Below are 26,364 nucleotides of genomic sequence, written 5' to 3'. Positions count from 1 at the left end.
TGCAATAGAGGACTACAACTACAAGAGGCACTCTCCTTGTGAATTCTTCAGAGTTTAACATTTTAGTATAACATACCACATGGAAAGCTTCGGGGGAGTGTTGAAAACTAAGCAACATGTGTGAGAGGACAGCAAGAGCACCAGGTCTAACCACAGGAAACCAAAGTCGATTGAACACCTGAAAGTACAGAAAGATGAATGCTGTAGTCAAATATTTGTAGTTGTAGTAAAATTTTGCACTGTGTGAGGATATTTATGGGGTGATAATTAAAAATATTTTCATTATCAAAAATGTTAAATTTAACAAATTGTTATTATATCAAAATTGATATATTGGCACTGTTTCCCCACTTAATGATTTAAAGCTGAGAATTACCGACTAATTCTCATAGATCCTGGAATATGTTTCATTAGAGGATTTTATTTCACACATTAATCACAAATTAATTATAAAAATAGAATTTGTGATAATATGTAACATGCGTGAAAATAATCTGTGAATATTTAGGTATAACATAAGTATACAATATGGCAGTGATTTAACACAAATTATAGACAGCTAAATAGCAAGTTCTATTGACACGTATACAGTTTTCAACAAGATTTACAAGTTTTTGAAATCAGGTTACTAAAACTCCGTTAACACAGAACACGTCTCACAGCAGCACAGCATAAAGTAATAAAAACTTGTCTGACAGTCAAATCACACTGAATTCACTAATTCACTGCTGGCTGCAATTCTCATAGGCAAGATATCCTTTTATATTGCATTTTACAAATACAATATTTCTCATACTAGATCATTCCTATGTCCATCCAATAAGAATAATTCTAAGCAGATTTTACGTTTGCAGAATTTTCACTTTCCTAATTAAGATTCACTATTTCTAAATAACGTAAGCTAAATAACGTATATCTGGATAATTGCCTGGTATTCTATTTTTAAAGTTAAAAGTAATATAGAGTTCATTGGTCCACCTGGAGGAATGGAATTACAAAGTCTATATATTATTAACGAATCATGACTCCTTAATGTTGGAATCACCAGCTTTATCCAAGTATATTCTGCCTTTTAGTAAAATCAATTAATTTAATTAAATTAAATTAAACCAGCATAATTACCAGATCTTTGGTAGAATTTAGTTAAAGTTTAGGCATATTCATTAAAAGGTGTATGAATGAGAATTGTGGGAGATAGGAACATTTTCAGAGTTCTGAATTTTAAAGAATTCAAAGTTAAGTGTTAGTTGGAAAAGATACAAAGAATTAGGTGTATCCAGCTTTGGCTCCAGTTGTCAGATCTTAGATGTTAGGTGTGAGTGGGTCGCTCTCCTTAAATTTTAAAGGAGAAGTTCTCTATATGTCACTAGTTGATAGAGACCAATAGAGTAAGGTGGGCGTGTCTTCCCTGTAGACTATCATCTAGATTTTGGTCAGTAGATGGCGCAATTACATCACAGAAAATTCTTGTCAGGGGTTACATTTACCTTTTTGTATAATGGGTTAACTGAATTTGGTGATGCGTTTGACGTCATCTTGGTTATCTTTTATGATACCTATTCATCAAAGACCTATTAATCTTCAAAGACTTTTGGTTCATTTTTACTAAACAGAGCACCTACATTTTCGCCATTAAATTAGATTTGTGACACGTCCTAAACTCTTCTTCACCTCTATACAATGGAAATGTATAAGATTTCGTTAGTTTAAAAAAAGTAAAATTAATTAGTGTTGTCTGTCATTGGTAATCCTGTATCTAGTTTTCTTGTGTATAGCACTCAGTGCAAACTGAGGTCCATGTCCGGTTGCCGTGAAAGCCGTTAATCTAGGAAAGCTCAATAAATGTCTCAAATGTCAAAATGTAGAATAAGCTAAGAGGCATCACAGGAACCGGTGGACAGTATGGGAGCCCTGACGCGCGTTTCGCCGGACTGTGGCTCATCAGGGGGAACTGACTCCCCGGTGTGTCAGGTTTAAATAGCCCGCCCCTGGTCCTGATTGGACCGATTGTGAGGGTATGGAATAGTGAACTACGGTGGCTTAAGATGGTAAATGGCAAAAGAAACAGAATAGTAGATGCTTGCCAGAGACTGCTATAAGAAATCGCAATAGCAGCCCTTTAAAAAAAACTTCTGTATAATCTTTAATGTGGTAAAATGTCAATACCGAACTAGGTACACACCAAGTGGAGATCAATTAGTTTTTGCCGATAAATATGACCAAATGATAGAAGCTTACCAGAGACTGCTGTTAGAAATCACAGCGGAAGCCCTGACTAATGTATATTTGTCAATGTGATATAATGTCAATATACAAAAAAAAAAAAAAAAGATACAAAGAGAAATAAAATAAATTAGTTTTTACAGATGAATGCGGTTAATCTAAGGAACAGAAATCATTAGCGATGACTAATGTTTGGTCAGAGAATACAGGAAATAATAAATAATGGGCATAATTTATGATTGATGTAGAGCTAATCATTGGCCTTCAGATCAAAACTGGCGAGTAGTGGGCAACAGGAAGACCCCACCATTCCCTCTATACGTTCATATAATGGCCAATTTACCATTAACTTCAAAGAACCGTATCCACAAAAGTCACAGATTGTGTTAATTTTTATGAATTCACCTTGACATTATTACTAAACTATTCACCCTATTAAGGGTTAATAAATGTATAGGGGTGTATATATGTATAATTAGAGATGTCTTTGCCAGAAGCTCAAGGAAGCATGGTGAATGGTTAGAGTTAGGACCCACCTAAAGGGGGGGGGGGGGGGGGGTCTGCCTTGACGTTGGCAGGTGGGCTTACCCTCTCATGGCCATTGGAGGTAACTAAAAACTTCCATTTGTTTAAAAATACATAGGGATTAGGGAGAGAGCGCAGGTAACTTGTTTTTTTTACTAAATTACTCATACATTATGTATTAATTTAATTTATGTTATCACCACCTTTTACTACAGCTCTATTCCCCTTTAAATTTTCTTCAATAACTCACCAGTTCGACTTTTAGTAAAGTGACATCAATAAGAATGGTGAATTTCTGGACTGCAGCCAGTCCTTTTAGAAGAGCAATCACCCATGTCTCCACATGATGAGCTAGAGGCCAAGATAGCCAGTCAATCATCCTATAAAAACAAAACACATTAACATATTATAAAGTATTATGCTTCTCAAGCTGCAGAAGGTTTAGATAATCTAATTTGTGCTTTTGTCCAGTAATACTAATGGACCAAGCTAGATAAGTAAACATTGCCAAGTGTCAATGAGAATCTGCTGTCCAAGCACACTGCCAAGCTTTCAGTTGCTGAATGGTCAGCTATGCAAAATTTCAGACAATGGACACTTCTAAAATGGAATAGTCACTGAAGCAGAATATCCAATCTCTGGGTTTACACCACATAAAATACAGACTACAATATCAGAAAATAAATGCCTTGCTTAAAGTCAATGTGCTGTATTAAACATTTTTATGTTTTGTTAATCAGCAAAGATATTTACTATTATTACAATTTTCCTTAAATGAACAGGTCATGACAAAATAAAAATAGCAACTGTTTCTTTAACATCAGTAATTGTTCATTCATTAATCGCTAGATTGTTTAACATAAAAACAAACAAGTGCATGATACAGTCAGCATCAAGAAGGTCACCACATCCATTTCCCTGGATGGACAATATAACCAAATTTCAATAAGAATTGCTTTCCTCATTTCTACCAAAGACTGCTCAGTTTGAAATTGCTTAATTTCAATATATTTTTTGCAAGCAAACCCTATGTAAAGACAAATGAGACTTGCATATCTGGGGGCGTGGTCTGACCGTCGATGAGACTGGACGTGTCTCACTGAGGCTCCCGACTAACGCGCCCTAAAAGCCTACAAAAGCGACCTTTTTTGGTAATTATTTGCCCCACGGAGGTCCCTAGTATGGAGAAGAGACTCTCCAAAAAGCAACCTAAGCGGGGAGCGGACTCCGGAGGCACCGTCCTGGACCTTATGTCGGCGCAACGACCGACCCGTCAGGGGACCCAAGATGGCGCTGGGGCGTCCCCGCAGGCTTCCCCTCGTGCGGAGAGAGAGTCTTCACCTGATGACCGGGAGGCTGTCCTGGCTAAGTTGGCGGAGGTGCGGTCCTTCCTGGCGGGGGAAATTGCTAAATCTACCGCGGTGCTCCAGGCCGAGATCGGGGCCCTCGGGGAGCGTACCGCGCAGCTGGAGGACCGCGTAGAGGCCTCAACACAGGCCCATAATGCTGTGGTCGACCGAGTGAACAGAGTGTCGGCTCACATGGTGGGAATGGACCTTGCCCTCGAGGACATGGCTAATCGGTCCAGGAGGAACAATCTCCGTGTGAGGGGCCTGCTGGAGGGTACAGACGAGGATCTGCAAGGGACTCTACTCACCATCTTGAAGCCCCTGCTCCCACAAGTCCCGGAGGAACGATGGCACATGGAGAGAGCTCACAGGGCCCTGAGGGGTCCGAGGCCCGACGCCAGCTCCCCACGGGACGTCATCATCCGCTTCCTCCACTATAGCACCAAGGAGGCTCTCATGAAAAAGAGCCGGGAGGGCCCCCATCAGGTTTGCCGGGAAGATTATATCCCTCTATCACGACCTGGCTCCGTCTACGTTGCAGAGGAGGAGGGACTGGCGCCCCATCACGGAAGCCCTGCGGAGTGCCGGCATTAAGTATGCGTGGGGTTTCCCCTTTAAATTTATGGTGTTTCGGGGAGACCGGACGCACATCCTGACTCCAGGAGGGGATCCTCACCGACTGCTGAGTGGCCTTGGCGTACAACCACCTCCGGATCTTCCCAGTGTGGCAATGTTCCCGGATGACCTTCCCCAGCTGCAATCGGAGTGGAGAGGAGCGGGATCGAGAGCGCACCGATAGCTGATGCGGATGGGTATCGTGTTTCATCTGGGGTCTCTCTCTCCCCCGGTGGGTCCTGGCCCCGAGGGTGGGTGTCCTGTCCCTTATTTTGGGTGGGGGGATTCGGTTTGGGGCCCCTTTTCCCGGCATGGGTCGTGGTATTTTCCCTGTCCCCCCCCCCTGGTCTCCACCCGATGGCCCTTTCCTGTGGGCCCACCCGCATCGGGCCGCAGCTGTTGGTGGCTTACCACAGGCCGCATGGGTGCCGCTTGGGCCGCTATCTTGTTGGATTGGGTGGGTTAGGGTTTTGTTGTTCTATCCTACCCCCTCCCTGCGGTGCAAGCTGCTGGAGCGTCCTGGCCTGGAGGTCGGACCCCGAGCACGGGTTGAATGCGAGGGACTACTCCAGGACGCTTTCACAGGTCTTAATGACTATGCTGTTATGTTGGTTCTGCATTTATTTGCTCCCCGTATCGCAGGTTTTTTGGTACCCTGGGGGGGTTGTTTTGTACTTGAACTGTGGTAATGGGGTCCTTACGTGCTCCTAAGTGGTGGGAGGGGGGCGGGGGCCGGCAAAGCCACTGTGCATAGTTGCAATTTCTTTCCTCAATGTGAATATATAAAAAATAAAAATGTATTATTATTACTAAAAATAAATTAAAATAGAATAAGGAAAAGGGGGGCATCACTTGAAGGGGGAGGGGGGTTATAAAAAAAAAAAAAAAAAAAAAAAAAAAAAGCGTTACTCTAAAAAAGAGCATTACTTTCAATGGAATATGTTAAAAACCAAAGAACCACGTAAGCTAATCCTTGAACGAAAAGCGCAAACTTTTTTGGCAAAGGATAACAGAGAAATAGCAAACATAGATTTTATTAGAGATTGCACTTCCACAATGGCTCGCTCACTGTGGGGGACAGTTTACTGCCCTGATAATGTTATTGTTTTCGCCTCACTAATTAACAGCACGGTAGCAGGTTGGCTGCGCAACACCAATAGGGGTTTGGTATATAACAAGGTTACTCTGGTGGTGTGGAGGGAGGGACATACCGCGGTATTTGTATTTAGGGGAGGGGGGGGGTTCCACTTGGAAGAGGCATAGGCGAAGTTGAAATCAAACTATGGTAGGGGGGAGTAGTGTGATAAGTGGGGAACCACTACGAGTCTGATGGGCATATACTTCATAGGCGGAAAGTAGTGACGTTAAGCTGGTCCACTTTTCCCTGTGCGTCAGGGGGATCAGCCGATAGTTAGCGGCCTCGCCCAGCCCAGGTAGCTACCTTTAAACAGGTGGGGGGGCCAGAGTGGGTTACAGATTACTGGTTACAATGATACATGGGCTGTCTCACTTCGCGAACTTAGGTGCCATGGTTGATGGGCCCCCCCCCCCCCCGGGAGTATCAGAGGATGGCCACTGCTCAATTGGCATGGCCTACCCGAGCCATTAGGCCATTTCTGTTAGGAGAGGGACCCGGGGACGGCTTCGTTCAATTTAGGGGCCGGACTACGTGACACTTTGCACATGGTTATAGTTTTTTCGATTTAATTACCCGGGCTGCCGATGTTGCGGTTATTTGAATTTTCACTCCACCCGTCGCCTCGGCAGCCCTCATAGCCTCCTAGCCTCCTTGCCTAGGGCCTTGGCACCTATGACGCCCCCAGGCCCGTACGCTCCCTATTATGTACCTATGCGGTAGTTTTCATTGTAATACGCTTTTAAACCTGTGGGTGGTGGGGGCCGTTATACAACGGGAGGGTCGCATCGGGTGGGTGGACGGTTTCTGGTAGGGGTGGGTTCCGTATGTTTACTGGGGTCTCTCTGTCTCAATTGTTTGGTAATAGGAGGGGGCGGGGCACGGGTTATAGTTTCGTGTGTTGATTTTATGTCTAGATGGATTTCCTACTCTGCCTATCGGCCTCTATTCTCTGGTGGGAGTTTTGAGTAGTTAGGGGCTGCGCGGTGCAGGTTCCGATGGATTACCCCTTGGAACTGTGGTTGTTTATGCAGCTTACCGGTGCCTGGGAGGCTGCTACCTGCTCCTTCAGGATCCCTGGGCATCCGTTCTCAGGTTATCCTGCAGAGACCACAGCAGTTATGAGTAGAGTAGTTAGGGTCTGGAAGGGCTGTGGGGATGATAGTTAAAGGATTCTTAGGGTCACATTATATTGTAGAGGGCGTGTGGGAGGTGTGGCTTTGGGTTTTCTCAGTTCCCTCCGCACGTTGATCGTGGTCGGGAAGTGGGCGCACGCCACCCACTACTTTCTGGCGATTCGTAAGACCAGAATCTTCGCTGTACTGGACGGTACGTTCATGCCGTCTATGTCTTTCTTTTCTTGCTTTTCTTTCCTTTTCTCCCCACTTTACCCTTTTGTTCTCTTTCCTTCGGGGGCGGCGGAGGGGGCGGCCGAGAGGTCGACGCTAGGGGGCAGTCGCTTCCCCCAATTGTCTCATTGCATTACACCCCGGGGCGGGTTGGTCTTCGCAGTATCCGACAGGCTTAGATATGGAGATTAAACTTACCACTTTGAATGTTAAGGGCCTTAACGCTCCTAAGAAGAGACGTCTTATGTTCAGGGCCTTGAAAAGGATGAAAGCCGAAATAGTTTACCTACAAGAAACTCACCTCCCCAAGCAGGCCAAGTTCCTACTGCGGGACCATGCTTACCCAACCTCTTTTGAAGCTAGAGCTTACCGTAAACGGAATGGGGTGGCTATAGTTATTGGACGTACCTGCCCTTTTCAGATGTATGCCCAAGATGCCGACCCGGAGGGTCGATACATCATAGTATCGGGAACGCTACATTCGCATACCATCCATTTAATTAATGTTTACGCCCCGAATCAACCGGACGCCAGATTCTGGAATGCGCTGCGAGACAGGATCGCGGCATTGCCGCATGGCATGGTCCTCATGGGGGGAGACTTTAATGCAGCCCCGTGCCCGGCGGTTGACAGGAGTTCGAGGGATGGGGGCCCGAGGTCGCGGGGGGGGGGGCAGGACCGATTACTAAAAACATTTACAGGTGGGCGTGTGCTTGACTTCCGGCGTAGACGGACGCATGGAGTGAGTGCTCCGTTTGTAGAGCCAAGTGAAGCGTGGAATGTATCGCTAAAAGTTTTTTTTCGTTTAGCTAAAGCTAAAGCCCTCTGGATACGAACCCTCCTATCTGTTAAACTCCTAGCTACTCTAACCGCTCATTGCTACACTGCCGACCTTCTTTTACGTTAAAGAAGCTTTAACTCACGAGCATAAGCCTGCCACAAGCTGGTCGGAGTGCAGATGAGGAGAGCTGAGAAGCTGAGGAGAGCTGCTGCGAGCTGCTGCGAGACCGGAGGCTGGAGCCGTATGATTTAGCTACTTCAACCGCTCACTGATACACCCCCGGTTTTTCTATCACTATCGCTAAAGCAGCTTTAACTCACAAGTACAAGCCTGTTAAAAGCCTGTCACTGCCTGTCACAAGCCTACACGAGTGCAGCCGAGGGGAGCTGAGGGGAGTTGAGGAGAGCGGCTGCGAGACCGGAGACCGGAGACCGAAGGCTAGAGTCCTATGATTTAGGTAACTCATACAGCACTTGTTACATTGCTACTTTGCTACACGCTTGCCTGCTTGCTTGCTTGCTACATTACAACACTGCTGTAACAGTGCTCATTGCCCACTGCTGCATTGCTACACTGCTAAATTGTTACATTGTTGCAGCGCCTGGGACGTTTGAGAGATATTTGGGAAACTTGTAGAACTGTAACTGTATCAAAACTGTAACAAAAAAAAAAAAAAAAAGGGGGAAACAAACAGGAAAAAGGAGAGAGAAAAGGGGAGAGAGGGAAAAGAGAAAGGAGAGAGGGGGGAAGGGAAGAGAAAAAGAAAAAAAAAAAAAAAAAAACTAACAAAACTAAACATGTCTCCAGCTAAGCAAACAAAACTAACTGATACAACTAGGTATAGTAAAAGGGAACGCCAAAAACAATCTCAAGATGATACCCTGGAGGACTCCCAGCCCAGAACACAGTCTCCGGATTCAGAGAGTCAGCAGGAGGGTCAGACGGAGGGCTCGATTAACCCATGTAAGGTACAAAATAGCTTGGAGGATGGGCAAGTGACTAAAGAGTATTTGAAGCAAATATTACAGGAGCTGAGGGTTACTATCCGAGAAGATTTTACCACCATTACATCAACGCTACATCGAGAATTGGCAGAAATAGGTGATCGCACTGACCGCCTAGAGAGGGGGACAGAAGAGCTACGTGTTGAACATAACAAGGTGATAGATAAACTCAATAAGTTGGAGGAAGAGAACGCCAAATTGTGGCATAAATTAGCAGAAGGGGAAGACCGATCCCGCCGAAATAACATAAGGTTTCGTGGGGTAGCGGAGTCTGTTAAAGGGGACCAAATTCAGTCCTATATTATGAACATGTGTTTGGCTCTTGTACCCGCACTAAACGACAGCATGTGGGAACTGGACAGGGCACATCGGCTGCCGAGACCAAGCCGCCTCACAGCAGAAATCCCAAGGGATATAATTGTGCGATTTCACCATTATAAATCCAAAGAGGCGCTTATGAAAGCAACAAGAGAGATCTCAACGCTACCTCCACCGTACAGTGCAATATCACTATTTGCAGATTTATCAGCTTCAACTTTGGCCAGGCGGAGAGAGTTCTCATATATTACTAAACAACTACGTGATCATAAAATGGAGTACAGATGGGGCTTTCCGCCTAAGCTGTTGGTTTGGAACAACAGCAAAATGACCACTATTAAGGATGTGGAGGAAGGCTTGGCTACCTTAAAGGATTGGGGCATAGAGTTAACTCAGAATGCTGAAGAAAATAGAGGGATATCAGCTATACATAAATCCCTGTACCAGCCATCGCTGCAAAAAATTCGACAGGATTGGATAGTGGCTGAGAAGACCTCTCGCCAGTCATCTCCGCAACCTCCTTAAGGGTAGAAGACCTCAGCCTGGATACTGACGCTGCTATTTTTGCTGTTTCCTACATATGCTGCTAGTTTTGGTCACCTAATCACTATAAATATCTAAAAGGAAATTGGGAACTCTCTGGAGCTGTACTAAGTGAGGGTCTGAAGGCTGCGAAAAATGATAGTCTGAGTAACCTAAGTAATTTTGTTAGATGTTAATTCTGGATCCAATTGTTAAGTGGACGTTAGTTTAGCAGTCTGGAAAAAAAATGTTTTGTTTTTTTTGTTTGTGTTTTTGTTTTTGTGTTTTTTTTTTTTTTTTTAAAGCTTATATCACTAAAATATATTTGTTAGTTAATTTCTTTGTGAAATAAGGTTATAGGCCGTTAGGAAAATAAATTGTACCTGCATTGATAAATCTGTCAACTTAGTGTGGTAAAGCTGTCAAGTTAACATGCTAATTCAGGATTATATTATATCTTATAATGTTTTACTATGAGGAAAGCAGCAAGTCAGACTAAGGGACTATATATTGATTACAGTTTACTTACTAAATTTACTTACTAAGTAGTAGGCTGACAGGAACTAAATCACTTTTTTACTTTTACTTATTTTTAAATATATATATATATATATTTTTTTTGGTTATCAGACAATTTAATATAAGCGAAATATTGAATGTATTTAGCTGTGTTTTGGTACAAGGATATTGAGGTGCCCTTTTTTTTTTTTTTCTCTCTTTTTTTTTAAAGCAGGGGATAAGAACAGTAGATACACTAGATAGAAATGATACTGATATAGCGATAAGCAGCATTGATAGAATAGATTAAGGCTCAAGAACGGGATCGTTCCACACAACCCCCCTTAAGGGACGCTTGAAGGGATGGTTTCCCTTGCGCCCCAAAAATTATTCTCATTTCTGGGAATTTGTGTAAATATTTCCTATTTTATTCATTTTCATTTAGTTTTTTATTTATATTTTCAATCTAAATTTTTTAAGATTTTGCTGTTTAAACTTCCCTTCTTGTTTTTTTGTTTCTGTGTAAGGTCTATAGTGAGATTAAAAATATGTAACTGGGTGAGGAAAAAAGTAAAAAAGGATAGAGGTAAGCTAAAACCTTTTTGTCAAAATAAGTACAGAAAAGACTTTATCTATAGAGATATCTCTGACCACTAGTGGTTAAAGCAAATAAGAAATTTAGTTTGGAGTATGGTTTACTACTTTAAATGTATGTCTATGAATGTCAATGGGCTAAATAGCCCGTTTAAGAGACGGGTAGCAATACAGGAGATAAATAACTCTAAAGCATCAATAATATGCTTTCAAGAAACACATTTTTGTATAAGAAATCCTCCAACTTTCAAACCTACAAGGTACCCGCAAATATATCACGCCCTTTCACCTCATAAAACAAAAGGGGTCGCTATAATGTTTCACGAGGATTGGTTATTTAATCAGGAGTTAATATACAAGGATAGGCAAGGTAGACTACTGATAGTGGTTGGAAATTTAAATGGAGTACAAATAACAGTAGCCTCGATATATGCCCCGAATAACTCACAAATCTCTTTTTTGAGTAGAGCATTTTCCAAAATCAAGGCATTGTGTAAAGGTCAAACTATAATCTGTGGAGATTTCAATTGTACAATAGACCCAAATATGGACATAAAGAGAAGTAATGGCAAGAACCCACTACATCAGACTACCCTCTTGAGCTTAAAATTTTCTAAACTTATTAACTCATATGATTTGTATGACACATGGCGCTGTTTATATCCAGGCGAGAAAGACTATACTTTTTATTCAAATGTCCATAGCACTTATTCTAGGATAGATATGTGCTTAGTGGATAAAATATCATTACTGAACGTCACTGAGACAAAAATAGGAATCAGAACCTGGTCAGATCATGCTCCACTTGTCATTACTTTTAAAGCACAATTTGCAGCTAGGGGCAGAACTATATGGCGACTCAATGAATCTCTTTTAAATGAAACAAATTTAGTTTCCAAAATTCGTACAACAATTAGATTCTTTTACAACGACCATATTCATGACCCCTCCAGTATTGTAACAAAGTGGGTGACACTTAAGGCAGTTCTTAGAGGATTATTTATACAAGCAGGTTCGATAAGGAAGAAGAAGGCAGTGGAAGCTAAAGGGAACCTACTTAATAAGCTCAGTGAACTAGAGAAAGCAAATAAATTAAACCCCACAAAAATGCTAACAAAGCAAATAGCAAGTACTAAACAAGCACTGCAAGAGGAGTCTATAAATATAATGGAGAGACAAATGAGAAAACTTAAACAGACCCATTATTTACAGGGTAATAAGGCTGGCAAACTATTAGCGAGTAAATTAAAGACACAATACCTACAGACTAAAATACCATTTTTGTTAGACTCAAATGGTACAAAACTGTATAATCCACAAGAAGTAGTAGATGAGTTGGCTTCTTTTTACCACAAATTATATAATTTAAAATTGGACATAACGTTGCATCAGCCTACAAAAGAGGAAATATCTACCTTTCTTAACGAGGTTAATATGCCTAGATTATCCGACCAACAAATTAGGGTTCTTTGTGAACAAATTTCAGAAAATGAAGTAAGAAAGGCGATATATGCACTTCCTAAAAATAAAGCTCCGGGTCCAGATGGGTTTCCAAACAACTTTTACTTAACGTTTGAAACCCAACTTACACCACACCTTACAAACTTATTTAATCAACTCAAGATCCCTGGGTCTTTACCAGAAGAAATGCTTCTGGCACACATAATCACTTTGCCTAAACCAGGCAAAGTTCCTAACGAGAGTGTTAATTTAAGACCTATATCTTTATTAAACACGGACATTAAAATATATGCAAAGATTTTAGCCATGCGAATCAAGCCTATGTTATTTGACTTGATCTCACCGGAGCAATCGGGGTTTGTCCCATCAAGACAACCAGGAGACAATACTCGCCATTTTCTAAATTTAATCACTTGGGGACAAACTAATAACCAAAGGGGTATATTATTAGCCCTTGACGCTGAGAAAGCGTTTGACCGCCTAAATTGGTCTTACATGCAAGACGTTTTGATAAGAATGGGGTTTCCTATAGCTTTTTTGAGTAATTTAATGACCCTTTATTCTAAACCTACGGCCAAAATATATAATTCTGGCTTTCTGTCCAGATCATTCCAAATAACAAATGGATCTAGGCAAGGTTGCCCATTATCACCATTGATTTTTATTCTTTGTATGGAGCCCTTAATAAGATATATTAAATCTCAGGAAGCTATTAAAGGTGTGATTACGCCAATAGGTGAACAAAAAATTGCTTTATTTGCGGATGATGTCCTTTTATTCTTATCAGACCCAGAATCATCAATTCCACAGTTACTCACCACACTGGAAAGATTTGGACAAATATCATATTACAAAAATAATTCTAAAAAATCACAGGCGTTGGTTCTAGGACTCCCAATAGATATTACACAACGATTAAAAGCGATATATCCGTTTGACTGGCGCAAAACATCTCTCTCTTATTTAGGCATTAAACTCCCTACAACACATAAGTTGATAATAAAAGAAAATCATCTACCACTTATACATAAACTGGACTATCAACTTAAAACATGGGAGAATAAAGAAATATCTTGGTTGGGCCGTATACAAACAATAAAAATGATGATTTTGCCACATATTCTTTATCTTTTTCGCACACTGCCAATTACTATCCCAAATACTATACTTCGGAAGTTTCAGCTATTGATTAATGCACATATATGGAAAAGGAAACCACCAAGAATTGCGCAAGACCAACTGTGGCTTCCATTTGTTAAAGGCGGTTTAGGAATCCCAAATGTTAGAATTTATTATAAGGCTACTATACTTGCCCAAGGCCTTTCAACTTTAGAAAGGGCTTCCTGCCCGCTATGGCTACCATTAGAAAGCTTTCAGTTCCCACAAAGCTCACTAACCTCTATTCTCTGGTCGGGGACTAAAGTACATAATAAGGCAGTAGACTTGCTTCCATCTACAAAAATTCTTTTGCATATATGGAGAGAGTCCATCTCTAAATTTTCTTTAGGACAAGACGTATTATTTGCAGCACCCTTGCAGACTCTCTCTGCTTTTACCTCAGACTTGCAGCTAGATTACTGGATACAGTTAGGGGTACGCTATATACGGTTATTATATAATGATTCAGGTATGAAATCATTTCCGGACTTGGTTAAAGAATATTCTTTACCACCTAGGGAAATATTTACATACCTACGAATTAGGAACATTCTGCAAATAAATAAAATTCAAAAAATCGAGCGATTAACACCATTTGCTCTAAAATGTACAGGGAGATTGCCTAATACTAGAGCTTTGTCCTTTTGCTACAATATTCTTTTGACACAAGAGGAACCTAAGAAACAGGAATATGCTCTAAAATGGGAAAGAGATTTGAAGGAATCATTCCCGACAGCAAGTTGGTTTCAGGCATTAAGGATAACTAAAGGGGTTTCTAGTAGTCTTAACCATTGGGAAGCCTATTGCAAGATTATTATGCGATGGTACTGGGTGCCAGCTAAATTAGCATATATTTTCAAGGGGACGAGCAATTTATGTTGGAGATGTTTAAAACACGAGGGGTCTCTATTACATATTTTTTGGTCATGCCCTAGTATTATCAAATTATGGGAGGAGATTGACAATTTTTTTAGGGTAGCATTGAAGGTTAATATTCCATTTAAACCAGAGTGCTTTTTACTTCATATATTTCCCACACAGCTTCGTGAAGAAAAATTTATGATTATTCATTGTCTAACTGCAACAAAAATTTCAATAGCCCATAAATGGAAATACAAACAAGCACCAACAATAGCAGAGGTCTTGTGCAGATTTGATTCCTTTAGCATCTATGAAAAAATGGCAAGCCGATTAAAAGGTAGAGAAGACCTATATAAGCGAAGATGGCACCAGTGGTTGGAGATAAGAGACCAATATGCATCAGTGCTAAATAATGGCAAATAGACCTTACTTTTTACTTTTTGTGTGTTGTTTTTTTTTTTGTTTTTTTCTCTTTTCTCTTTTTTCTTTTTTTTTCCTCTGGGAGTGCATTACATTCAGAAGGGTGGAAAAAGGAGAAGGTATAACAGCATAGTAAGATGTTGATATTACTATTACTGTATATGGGCTGTGTTAAATGTTATGCATGTTTCCAATTTTCCCTTGTCTTTTTTCTGTATCCCAGTTTGATGCTTCAGGGTCATATGATAATGACCGTTGTTATCAACATAAAACTTAAATAAAAATAAAAATAAGATATTTAAAAAAAAAAAAAACTAAAAACATTTATTGCAGACACGGGTTTGGTCGATATCTGGAGGGCCCACCATCCGACGGAACGCGACTATACGTTTTACTCTGCCCCTCAAGGAACTTACTCCAGGATAGATTTCTTCCTGGTCAATGCAACAGGCTTGTCCAGGATTGTCAGCATCTCCTGGTCAGACCATGCGGACGTCTCTATTGTTTTGGGTAATTTATGTCTGGCGAGTCCGTGGACATGGAGACTGAACGCGTCGCTGTTACGGGATACGACGATAACTGATAACATTAGGGAGGCTATAACTGCTTACTTTGCCGAAAATGTCACTCCGGACGTGACCATTAGCACAGTATGGGCTGCTCATAAAGCGGTGATACGTGGGGACCTGATTAAATTGGCTTCACGCAAGAAGAAATTGAAGCACAGCCACTTGGAAATGTTAATGAAACGATTGCGGAATTTGGAGCAGAAGCACCAAGCAGCCCCGGACGATGAATTACTCGACCGCCTACAGGCCGTTCGGAGGGAGGTCCGCACTCTTTTGTTGGATGACACGGCCCGGGCCATGACGTGGTCCAAACGTATGTATTTTGATAAGGCCAACAAAATGGATACGCTGTTGGCCAGGGCGTTACGTCCCAGGCCGAATAGGCCTCACATCACGGCAATCAGACACCCCGATGGCTCGATAAAAACTAGGCCGACTGATATCGCGCAGGTCTTTGAGGATTTCTATAAAAAAACCTGTACAACCACACACCAGACGGACAGGCCCGGGAGGGACAAGAGGAGAACGACGTTTTGCGATACTTGGATGGTTTGGGCTTGAACAAACTGTCGGAGGAAACAGCAGAAAGCCTGGCGGCGGAGATCAGTGAAGAAGAGGTCGGTAGGGCCATCTCTAATTTAAAGGGTAACAAAGCACCAGGCCCGGATGGATTTAACGGGATGTACTACAAGAATTTCAGAGAGGAGCTCACACCCCACCTGGTGGCACTCTTCAACTATCTGAGGCAAGGGGGACGACTGGGCCCAGAGATGGCCTTAGCTACAATCGTACTGTTGCCCAAGCCGGATAGGGACCAGCTCTGCCCTGAGAACTATAGGCCCATATCGTTGATTACCACGACCTGAAGATTCTGGCTAAGATACTGGCTGAACCCTATTCTGCCCTCGCTTATCCACGCAGACCAAGTCGGGTTCATACAGGGGCGACAACTATTCGAGAACACCAGACGGAATGTGGATCTCATATGGAACCAAGCTACGACTGGAACACCATCCTTAGTGATCTCCATCGACGCGGAGAAGGCTTTCGATAGGGTTCGGTGGCAATTTTTGTTCTCAGTGCTAAAACACCTTGGCATTCCGGAAAGCTTCATCCAAGTCACGAGGGCGATGTATCACGATGTGAAGGCGCAGATACGGATTGCAGGGGCTCCGATGACCCCCTTCGGACTACATAATGGAACCAGACAGGGTTGCCCTCTCTCCCCACTCCTCTTCGTAATGGCCATGGAACCTCTTCTACAGGCGATCCGTAGGCATCCGGACATACAGGGGGTGAAGGTTGGTGGGGAGGAATTCACAGTCTCTGCCTATGCGGACGATGTCCTCCTTACCGTCACAAACCCGATGGCATCGATGGCCGCGTTACAAGAAGTTATCCGAGAATACGGGGGCCTGTCCGGTTATAAGGCGAATATCCAGAAATCTAGCGCGATGCCTGTGGGCTTACAGGCAGATGGGGTGTCCCGGTTGAGAGATACGTACAGTTTGCGTATGGAATTAGACTCCTTGAAATATTTGGGGATCCGTCTGACGGCAGACCCAGGTCGCTTGTTCTCGAGCAATTACGAGCCTATGATAAGGACCCTGACCGGTGACATGGAAAAATGGTTAGACAAACCTATCTCTTGGCTCGGACGCATTCATTCGGTGAAAATGAATATTCTCCCTCGCATTCTGTTTCTTTTCCAGGCTCTCCCAGCCAGGGTCACTAAATCTCAATTGATGCCACTACACAGAGCGATATGCGACTTTGTGTGGCACAACAAGAGACATAGAATAGCCAGACAAATCCTATATAGACGCAGGGATAGAGGGGGGCTGGGCCTACCGCACCTGTATTATTACTATTTAGCGGCCCAACTGTCACAGGTGGCTATGTGGCATTCCCCGGTCCGGGATAGGAGATGGGTCGAACTTGAATCTCTGCTGGCGGGCCTCGACGCCCCTCAGTTCGCATTATGGGTGCCGAAAGCGCACAGGCCCATCTTAAGGGCAATTTGCCCGGCTATCCTTAACTCCCTGCGAGTATGGGATGCGAACTGTGTCAAATTTGGTCTGGCTTCATCTCCATCCCCTATGGCTCCGATCCTTCGAAACAGAGAGTTCCCACCGGGCATGGCTCCTAGGGACTTCCGTAACATTGAACGGGCGGGGCTGCAACGTATTTACCAACTGTATAGAAATGGGGAAATTATACCGTTTGAGGACCTCCAGCAACATAACCATATGACACCTGCAGATTTTTTCAGATACGTTCAGATCAGGGACTTCGCCAGAAAGCCCAGCATTAAAGCAGCGGCACAGGGACGGTTCACTTTCTTTGAGAGGTTGTGTAGGGATGATTCTGCCCCTAAAGGTATGATAACACTCCTATATGCCCATATTAGCTCTGAAACCAAGGAATGGGGTAAGTTGCAGTATACAGATAGATGAGAATCGGATTTGGGAGAGGAACTGGAAGGGATTGAGAGGCAGGAAATATGGGAGGCGACCAAGAGCACTTCCATATGCGTCACACAACAGGAACAGGCATGGAAAACCTTACTCAGGTGGTATACTACTCCAGTAACCTTATATCACATGCGTAAGATAGATTCGGACGATTGCTGGAGAGGCTGCGGATCGCGAGGCACTTACCTCCATATGTGGTGGGACTGCCCGAAAATCCGAGGATTTTGAAAATCTGTCGAAGGTCTTCTGACGCAGACGTTCGGGAGATCCCTGGCATTAGACCCATGGATCTACCTGTTAAACAGAACTATTGAAGGGTGGACGAGGAGGGAGCAGAAACTAGTGCGGGTGATCACCTAAGCGCGCGCAGGACGGTAGCAGCGGCGTGGCTCTCTCCTGAGGTCCCGGAGTTCAGGGGAGTGCTCTCTAGAGTGAGGGAGGGAAGAATTATGGAAGACCTGACAGCAAGAATAAGGGGAACGATAGCTAATTTCCAGAGGGTCTGGGAACCATGGGATATGAGCGTAGTGGGTTCCGGTAGAGGCTGAGGAGCCGGGTATATGGTCTGGTCGGCGTATTGGCACTGAGCAGGGTGGTCCCGAGTGGTATTAAGTTCGCCTCGTCCGCCCCTTCCCCCTCCCCCCTGCTTATCTTGCCTATCTTCTTGCACCCAGTCTGTCTTTCCCCCTCTCCCTCTTTCCCTGCATTGTCTATCTTCTTTTCAGTCATACTTGCTATGACCCCGGTTTCCGGGGAGCTAATGCACGGACATTCAGGTGAATTGGAGGTCTCCGGTTCTTCTCTTATATTTTCCTTGGTTTTCTCTATTTTCTCTCTAATTATTCCCTTACTTCATCAGGCCTGATCATATTGGAGAAAATTGGGGGAGCCTTAATTTAAAGCTTGTGGTGTAAGAGTTTGGGCCCCCTCTTAGGTCATACGGCCTGGTCATAAAAAACAAAATCCTCGATAGGAGGCATATGTTCCAGATTCTAGGAAGTGGCTTGTTATAGGGGCCGATGGCATGTAGTATGAATGCACAACTGTTTCTCGGTAGGTGGACTCATGCGCAAGCCTCATGGTTGTGTTTTTCTTGCCTTACTTATCATGGGCAACTATATAGTATAAAATTCCTAGGTGGGAGGCAAGTGATGCAGAATTTCTAGCGAGGCTTGGCAAGTAGGCCGATGTTAAATGTTGGGCTTACGAAACTGGACTCTTGCAATTTGGCTTCTGCGTAAGCCTCACAGCTGTCTTGCTCTCGCTATGCATATCGTGTGTTTAAGCTTAGAATTTTAAAGGAACATATAATCCACGATGGGAGGCGAGTTCAGTAGAATTCAAGCTGAAGCATGTGATGATGGCTAATGTCTATTATTGTATCTACCTGACAGATTATTTGTATACCGGCTTCTGCGCAAGCCTACAAGTTGTACGGTTAATGCCTTACCCATCGTGTGCAAAAATAAAGAATTAAAAAAAAAAAAAAAAAAAAAAAAAAAAGACTTGCATATCTAACAAAATGATAAATCCACATGCACATTTTGCCTATTTAAATCTATTAAAACTATTTGCCCCCTAGCAGCTGGCAGACAGCACAAAATACAAAGCCAGTCTAAAAATAAAACCTTTGGAGGTCAATTCCCTTTTCCCCCCAGAATATAAATACCCCAAAGCACAGATCACTTCCACCTGCAGAATGTTCTCAGAAAGCAGGAAAGTTATCTAGGTTTTTAACATTTAGTCTTGATTTCAGCTATTCTGTTGTATTGTAGCCAGAATGCCACCATATAGACCTGGGTTATGTTTGCAAATATGGACTGGTGGTAATAAGCTGAAAGTGGTCAGCTGGTACTATCAACCAATCACAACCAGCAGCATTCAGACTTTAGTGAAAAATCCTGACACTATAAGCATTTTAAGAGTGGAATCTCCATCTCAAACAAAAAATTAAAGCTAGAATTTACCTTTAGAAAATCGATGATGCAAACTTGTGACTTTTCTGGCAGTTACGCCTATTATTTTCCTCTTGCTTATGAGCTACAGACAGTAAGAGTACTGGTTGACACACTAGGTAAAATAATTTCAAACCTTCGACGACTAATACATAGAAATTAAATAACATGAAGGAACTAGCAGATTTTATATTTAAAAAAAAAAAAGTTGGTAATTGTACCTGCATAGTGCCTGTGTCATGCTTGCATCCTTCACATTGGGATCAGTGGTCAAACTTCTGATGAGAACAGTGATCATCTGTAAAGGAATGTGTTGCACAAGGCTTGCTAGAGCAACAGAAGGTTCAAATGAAGCATCTAGCATGAAAAAAGAGAAAAATAAACACATTTAAAATGTTCTTTTATCATACACAATTACATGGCAGGTCTCAAATGCCAACTACATTTGATATAATGTAAAAAAAAAAAAAAATACATCCTACTTATTTAAACTCCGTAAACCACAAGTTTAATGTCCATGTGCAGAGTGTGCAATAGATCCACTTTTACGTGAATAGTGATGTGTGCATAAAGCAGAGCCTGAACACAATTAATCTCTCTGGAGAACATGATTATTAGGTGAAGATAAGATACACATTATCGCCATCATCAAAGCAAACCACTTAGAAATGCAGAGCAAAAAACACTTACCTGTAGAAGAAATAATTGCAAATACTTCTTGAAGAGATGGTAATAGAGTACATGGCTCAACCTTCCAGATGTTCTGCAATAAACTACTAACTTTGGTAACTTGAGAAACATATTCTCGCAGCTCTTTCTCCAGTGTAGAAACCGAATGGAAATGTCCTATAGTCCTAACAAGTTGCTGGCAGAATGCGATGGACAATTTACCCTTTGGAATACATTGTACAAAGTCACTCAACAGCTCGCTTAACCTAGCACATAATAAAGGTTCTGGTCTTTCACATACAATTCTCAAAACCTCCACTTGTAACACAGCAAATATTTCTAAGACAGAAGGACAGCTCATGATCAACTTGAGACCATTATGTATATAGTCAATAATAGCTATATCTTTACGTTCTAATGATCTATAGCCCTCCTGAAGGAGGCTCAGGACAAAGTTCCTGTTAAAGAAATTCTCAAACTCAGAGCGATGATATCTGGCATAGGCTTCCAAAACCTGGTGTCCAACTTGCTTCTGGAAAAGATCATCTCCTTCCAAAATCAAGCGTGTAGTAAGATTGAACATTGCTTTGCATTGCTCTTCATTTACAGAGTTTTCTGCAGACTCCACAACTTTTTTAACAATCACTTTTTTCAGATTTAATGGATGAGAAGAGGTTACCAGGCCTTCCAAAATCTTGTCCATTGTGACTCATAGGAGAACATATACCACATCTAGAGAGAAGAAAATGTAAAATATTTAAAATAAAAGTTAAAAAAAATAAATAAAAAGAAAGTCACCAAACTTACATTAACTAAAGAATACCCACTAAATTAAATCAAAAGCATCACTAGCTTCTTAACCACCACTTACTATACTTTCCTCTCTTGTAACTTTGAGCAAAGACAAAAACTGCAGACAATTGACAAACACCATTTGTGACTACTGTCAAATGATAAATAAAAGGAACAACTCTAATCCTGTATACATTACTTTACCAGTTTTGCAATAACCAATACACTGAAAATGTGAGAGAGAAAAAACAAAACACAGAAAGATAAGAGGAAGTTAATAGTTTCAACTTACTTTTTGAATGTCTTTATTGAAACCATATGTTAAAGTCAAATCTTCATTAAATACTCATATTGACGGTGATTAAAGGGAAACTATAATGCCAGAAAAACTAAGTTAAAAACCCCTTCTGTCACTTACCTCCGTTCAGCGCCAATGTTCCTCACGCTGGCTTGGGTCCGCCGTCGATCCTCCACCGCTGACATGGGAGACCTAATCTGCATACGCAGCAAAGGCAGCGCTTTCATTAGGATTTACCCATCAGGTTTTGTGTGACTCTGGACGTCCCCATAAATAGCGTGAGAACGCCCAGCATCAGGCGATTACAAGGCCCCTTATGACCCGGAAGAACCTCTAGTTGTAGACAGCCTTTAGAGGTGGCGTTAATCCATCAAGCTTATTATTGCAGTTTCTTTAAAACTGCAATAATTAGCTTTGCGGGGTTAAAGGACTTGGGACCCCTATGGAGGATGCAGCGATCTTGGGGAGCCTCTATAAACATCAGCATTGTAATTTGTGCAAGTGAGTACAGCACCAATGTGGCTCCTGGGATTGGATGCTCCAGGAGTTGAAGACAAAATATGGCTGCTCCTCCTGCAGGTCAACTTTAAGTATAACTACCCTCTACTGCACTCTCAGGCCTCTCCTCCAAACAGGGATGTCACCCGGATGGTTGCAGCTGCTTTAATAACAACATAAGAAATTGCTAGTACACATTTATGTGTTTGAAACATCTCCAGATGAATCAGAGAAATTAAATGCATCAGAGATAAAATTCCAAATGTCATAACAAAAGGTCTGAATAATTAGGTCAGTGTGATATTTAATTTTTTTATTCTTTTTAATACATCTGTAACGCTTTTAAAATCAGATTTTTGCTTTGTCATTATGGGGTATTGAGTGTAGATTAATATAAAATGTAAAAAAAATTAAACTGTAGCATATGGCTGCAACATAAAATCATTCTAAAAAAATGAAGGGGTTTGAATACTTTTTCAATGCACTGTACACTGGCACTCCAGTGATACAAAATGCTGTATTATAAATTTCCACTTTTGTGAGTGGAAATTCACTACTGGTGAGTATGCCATGGACCCTTCAGGTATGCAGTTGAGAGTGACTTTCAAGACCTGGCTAGTAGCAAAGGACTTCAAATTTTAAGCCCTGTTAATAAAATAGCCGCCCAGTGTCTAGAAGTGTCAAGCAAAAGCAAATTACTGAGAAAAAGTAGTCCCTACTTTGTCTCAGTATATCTTTTTACTGGGTTGGAATTGTAATAAAAGCTGCATTATTTTTTGTTTTTCAAACTGCATACGGACAGCCTGTAGAGGAGAAACCAAGTCACAGATTGACATCAGGTTTCCAGTGCTCCTCTATGAGCAGCATTGGACTGACTCCATAAGAGGACTTGTCCTCCATGACGCGACAGAAGCAGTGATTAAAAAATTATTTTATGCCCAACTGAGAAAGGACAGACAGGGGGTGGGAAGGAAAGGACAGACGGACCTTGTTATTAGGGACAAGGACACTAATGCATTAGGAATACACATTTGTATTTGCATTCCTAATGCTTTAGAGTTTCTTTAAAGGACCACTCTAGGCACCCAGACCACTTCAGCTTAATGAAGTGGTCTGGGTGCCAGGTCCAGCTAGGGTTAACTAATTGTTTTATAAACATAGCAGTTTCAGAGAAACTGCTATGTTTATCAATTAGTTAAGCCTTCCCCCTAATTCTCTAGTGGCTGTCTCATTGACAGCCGCTAGAGGCGCTTGCGTGATTCTCACTGTGAAAATCACAGTGAGAGCACGCAAGCATCCATAGGAAAGCATTATGAATGCTTTCCTATGTGACCGGCTGAATGCGCACGCAGCTCTTGCCGCGCGTGTGCATTCAGCCGACGGGGAGGAACGGAGGCGGAGAGGAGGAGGAGAGCTCCCCGCCCAGCGCTGGAAAAAGGTAAGTTTTTACCCCTTTCCAGAGCCGGGCGGGAGTGGGTCCCTGAGGGTGGGGGCACCCTCAGGGCACTCTAGTGCCAGGAAAACGAGTATGCTTTCCTGGCACTAGAGTGGTCATTTAAGGTGACTGGGTAGAACTAAATCTAAAATGTATGCTTGTATTTACCATAATTGTTACCTAGAACAATCACTTGATCAAATGTAGTGCATAAACCAGCAGTGACAAACCTATGGCAAAAGTACCACAGCTGACACACAGAGGCCTCTCAGTTGGCATGCGAGATAAGTTTGCCACAACTTTTTATAGCCATTCCTCAGGCACACTGAGCTTTTCTCTTATGCACTTGTAGTACATTTTCCACGGATAGCTACATGGAATAACCAAAAGTTGGACATCTGGGAACAATGTCAACATGGTGGACAGGATCCTAACATAAGGACAGTCCTGCAGAAAATCGGGACTGTTGGGAGACCTGAAAGATTTGAGAATTGAATTAAATAAACTTTGCATGCAGACACCAGATGCTGGGTGCACATGCAATGCTTCTCATACAGCATGTGTATCACATGTCTATGAGAAGCATTTCATTGAGTAACAGTCATCATGCTTTATTAGTGAATTGAGGTACTGTGCGGACTGTCTCAGGGATGGATTACAGGTATGTTAAACTGTGATTTTTACCTATATTGGGGGAAAAATAAATGTTTGGGTGGGCATAAATCTTACCTGATAAACTATCACATACACACAAAATATAAATAAATTAATTTCAGTTAGAGTGTTCCTATAAGCCAGTGACAAACATAGATTACACCTAAGAATTACACCTAAGATTACACCTAAGATTACACCTAAGATTACACCTAAGAAGCGGTAAACAATAAAAACAAACATTCGCATCAAACAATGTGATGCTAACCTGCAAGGCTAGCACATTTTCACAATAAATACAAACTAAAACAGAGGAGAAAATGAAACCAATCGTTTAGCATGTAAATACAGGAAGTATGACTGTTAAATATTATTACACTGGCAAGTTTTAAACATCAGTCACAGAAAGTCCTACTTGTTGGTAGATAGGCCATGACCCACATAACCCAACAATATTCTGGGAACGTTATCTTCGAGTTAGATTATGTTTTCTATATCAAAACAATACAAATTTTTACTGATGTATTCAACAGAGTATTACCCAATAGAGCATAATGTCTGTCTTTGCCCCTAGCTCTGCATTTAATGAGGAAGGAGTCCTAACCAGAAATGTGTGCAGCACCACCACTAAGTCAGTGTTTCCCCCTATACTCACTGCAGATTCTGAAGACTACTATTTCCCAAGATGCCCTGCCAGGTAAAGCTTTGTAAACATTCTGTAAAAGGAACACCACCTCGTTCAGCTGACTGGCCATCATGGGGAATGATATTCAGCTGCATTGTCCATTGGCCACCACTGAGCTACATCAGCCACCATGACTGACACCATTACTAATTACTTTCTTTTACCATCATTGCCTTCCCCACTGCACCATGCTGCCCCACCGTTAGCAGGCACACACTGGTTGGTAACACATACTTGCTAGTTGTCCCTATAGGAAGCAGCTTCGTCCCGGTTCTTCCGTATTCCTAAGCTTGTCTCGATTTCTAGTGGGCTTTAAATTGTCGCGCATGCGCAGTCTGTTGGCTCCCACGGCACATGCGCAGGATATCGATGATGCGCATGCGCAAACTATGTGCAAACTCTCCGTCCCAGAGAGCTGAGAATCTTTTTTTTTTCTTTAAAATAAACCCTACCCCGTGAAAATTCCCTACCCTCGTCACTTCCGGTGACGCGGCCGCACAGGAAGTGACGTTTGGCCAGGGGTGTGCGCCACAGCGCAAGCGCACACCAACTAGGTAGGGATTTTTCACGTTGTAGGGGAAATTAACGCAACAGTGCGCACGCGCGGCTCAGTACTCCCGTCGGAGGTACAGCGCGCGTGCGCACTAGTGACCAGGGAGCACTCCACACACCGCGCGTGCGCAGTATAGGGGTAGGGAAATGTGATGGCCATTTGTTCGGTGAAATCTCCCTACCCCTATACTGCGCATGCGCGGACTCATCGTCGGATTAAAGCCTCTCCCTGCTCCCAACACTCTCAGCCATCCAAGGGAAGGGTGAAGTATGGTGGGGGTTTCTGTGAAGTATATGGGGGTCTGCGCAGTATACTGGGGGGGTCTGCGCTGTATAATGGGGGGGGCTGCGCAGTATAATGGGGGGCTGCGCAGTATAATGGTGGGTCTGCGCTGTATAATGGGTGGGGTCTGCGCAGTATAATGGGGGCTGCGCTGTATAATAGGGAGGCTGCGCAGTATAATGGGGGGTCTGCGCAGTATAATGGGGGGGTCTGCACAGTATAATGGGGGGGTCTGCGCAGTATAATGGGGGGTCTGCGCAGTATATGGGGGGCTGTCTGCGCAGTATATTGTGGGTGGTCTGCGCTGTATATGGGAGGTCTGCGCAGTATATGGGGGGCTGTCTGCGCAGTATATTGTGGGGGGTCTGCGCTGTATATGGGGGGCTGTCTGTGCAGTATATTGGGGGGGTCTGCGCTGTATATGGGGGGTCTGCGTAGTATATTGGGGGGCTGCACAGTATATTGGGGGGGCTGTGTGTTAGATGTGGGGGCAGTGTGTTAGATGGAGGGTCTGTTCTTTACATGTGGGGGGGGGGGGTGGCTGTGTATTATATTTGGGGGCTGTGCGTTAGATGTGTACAACCCTAGTTTCACAGAAAAATATTTATTTCCTAGGTATCATATGCCATGGCATGCTTTTTGCTACGAAACCGTAGCCATCTAGTCCCTCACCAGAGAAGGATGAGC

At 42.7% G+C, this 26,364-nt stretch overlaps 1 protein-coding gene across 1 annotated transcript in view; it reads right to left on the bottom strand.

The window, feature by feature from the left end:
• Positions 1 to 25,161, bottom strand: part of USP38 (ubiquitin specific peptidase 38) — a 32,674-nt gene extending 7,513 nt beyond the window's left edge. The window contains exons 1-5 of the mRNA XM_063460082.1: positions 25,077 to 25,161; positions 20,502 to 21,212; positions 20,033 to 20,168; positions 2,999 to 3,128; positions 77 to 178 (exon numbers count right to left, since the gene is read on the bottom strand). Coding sequence (XP_063316152.1) covers positions 77 to 178; positions 2,999 to 3,128; positions 20,033 to 20,168; positions 20,502 to 21,183 — 1,050 coding nt within the window. The 5' untranslated portion in view covers positions 21,184 to 21,212; positions 25,077 to 25,161. The remainder of the gene's footprint in view (positions 1 to 76; positions 179 to 2,998; positions 3,129 to 20,032; positions 20,169 to 20,501; positions 21,213 to 25,076) is intronic.
• Between the last annotated feature and the right edge of the window lie 1,203 nt (positions 25,162 to 26,364).

Source organism: Pelobates fuscus, chromosome 6 (genome assembly GCF_036172605.1).
Source record: "Pelobates fuscus isolate aPelFus1 chromosome 6, aPelFus1.pri, whole genome shotgun sequence".
Taxonomy (NCBI): Eukaryota; Metazoa; Chordata; class Amphibia; order Anura; family Pelobatidae; genus Pelobates; species Pelobates fuscus.
Note: the sequence above shows the minus strand (reverse complement) of the source record. Positions and strands in the feature narration are given on the sequence as shown.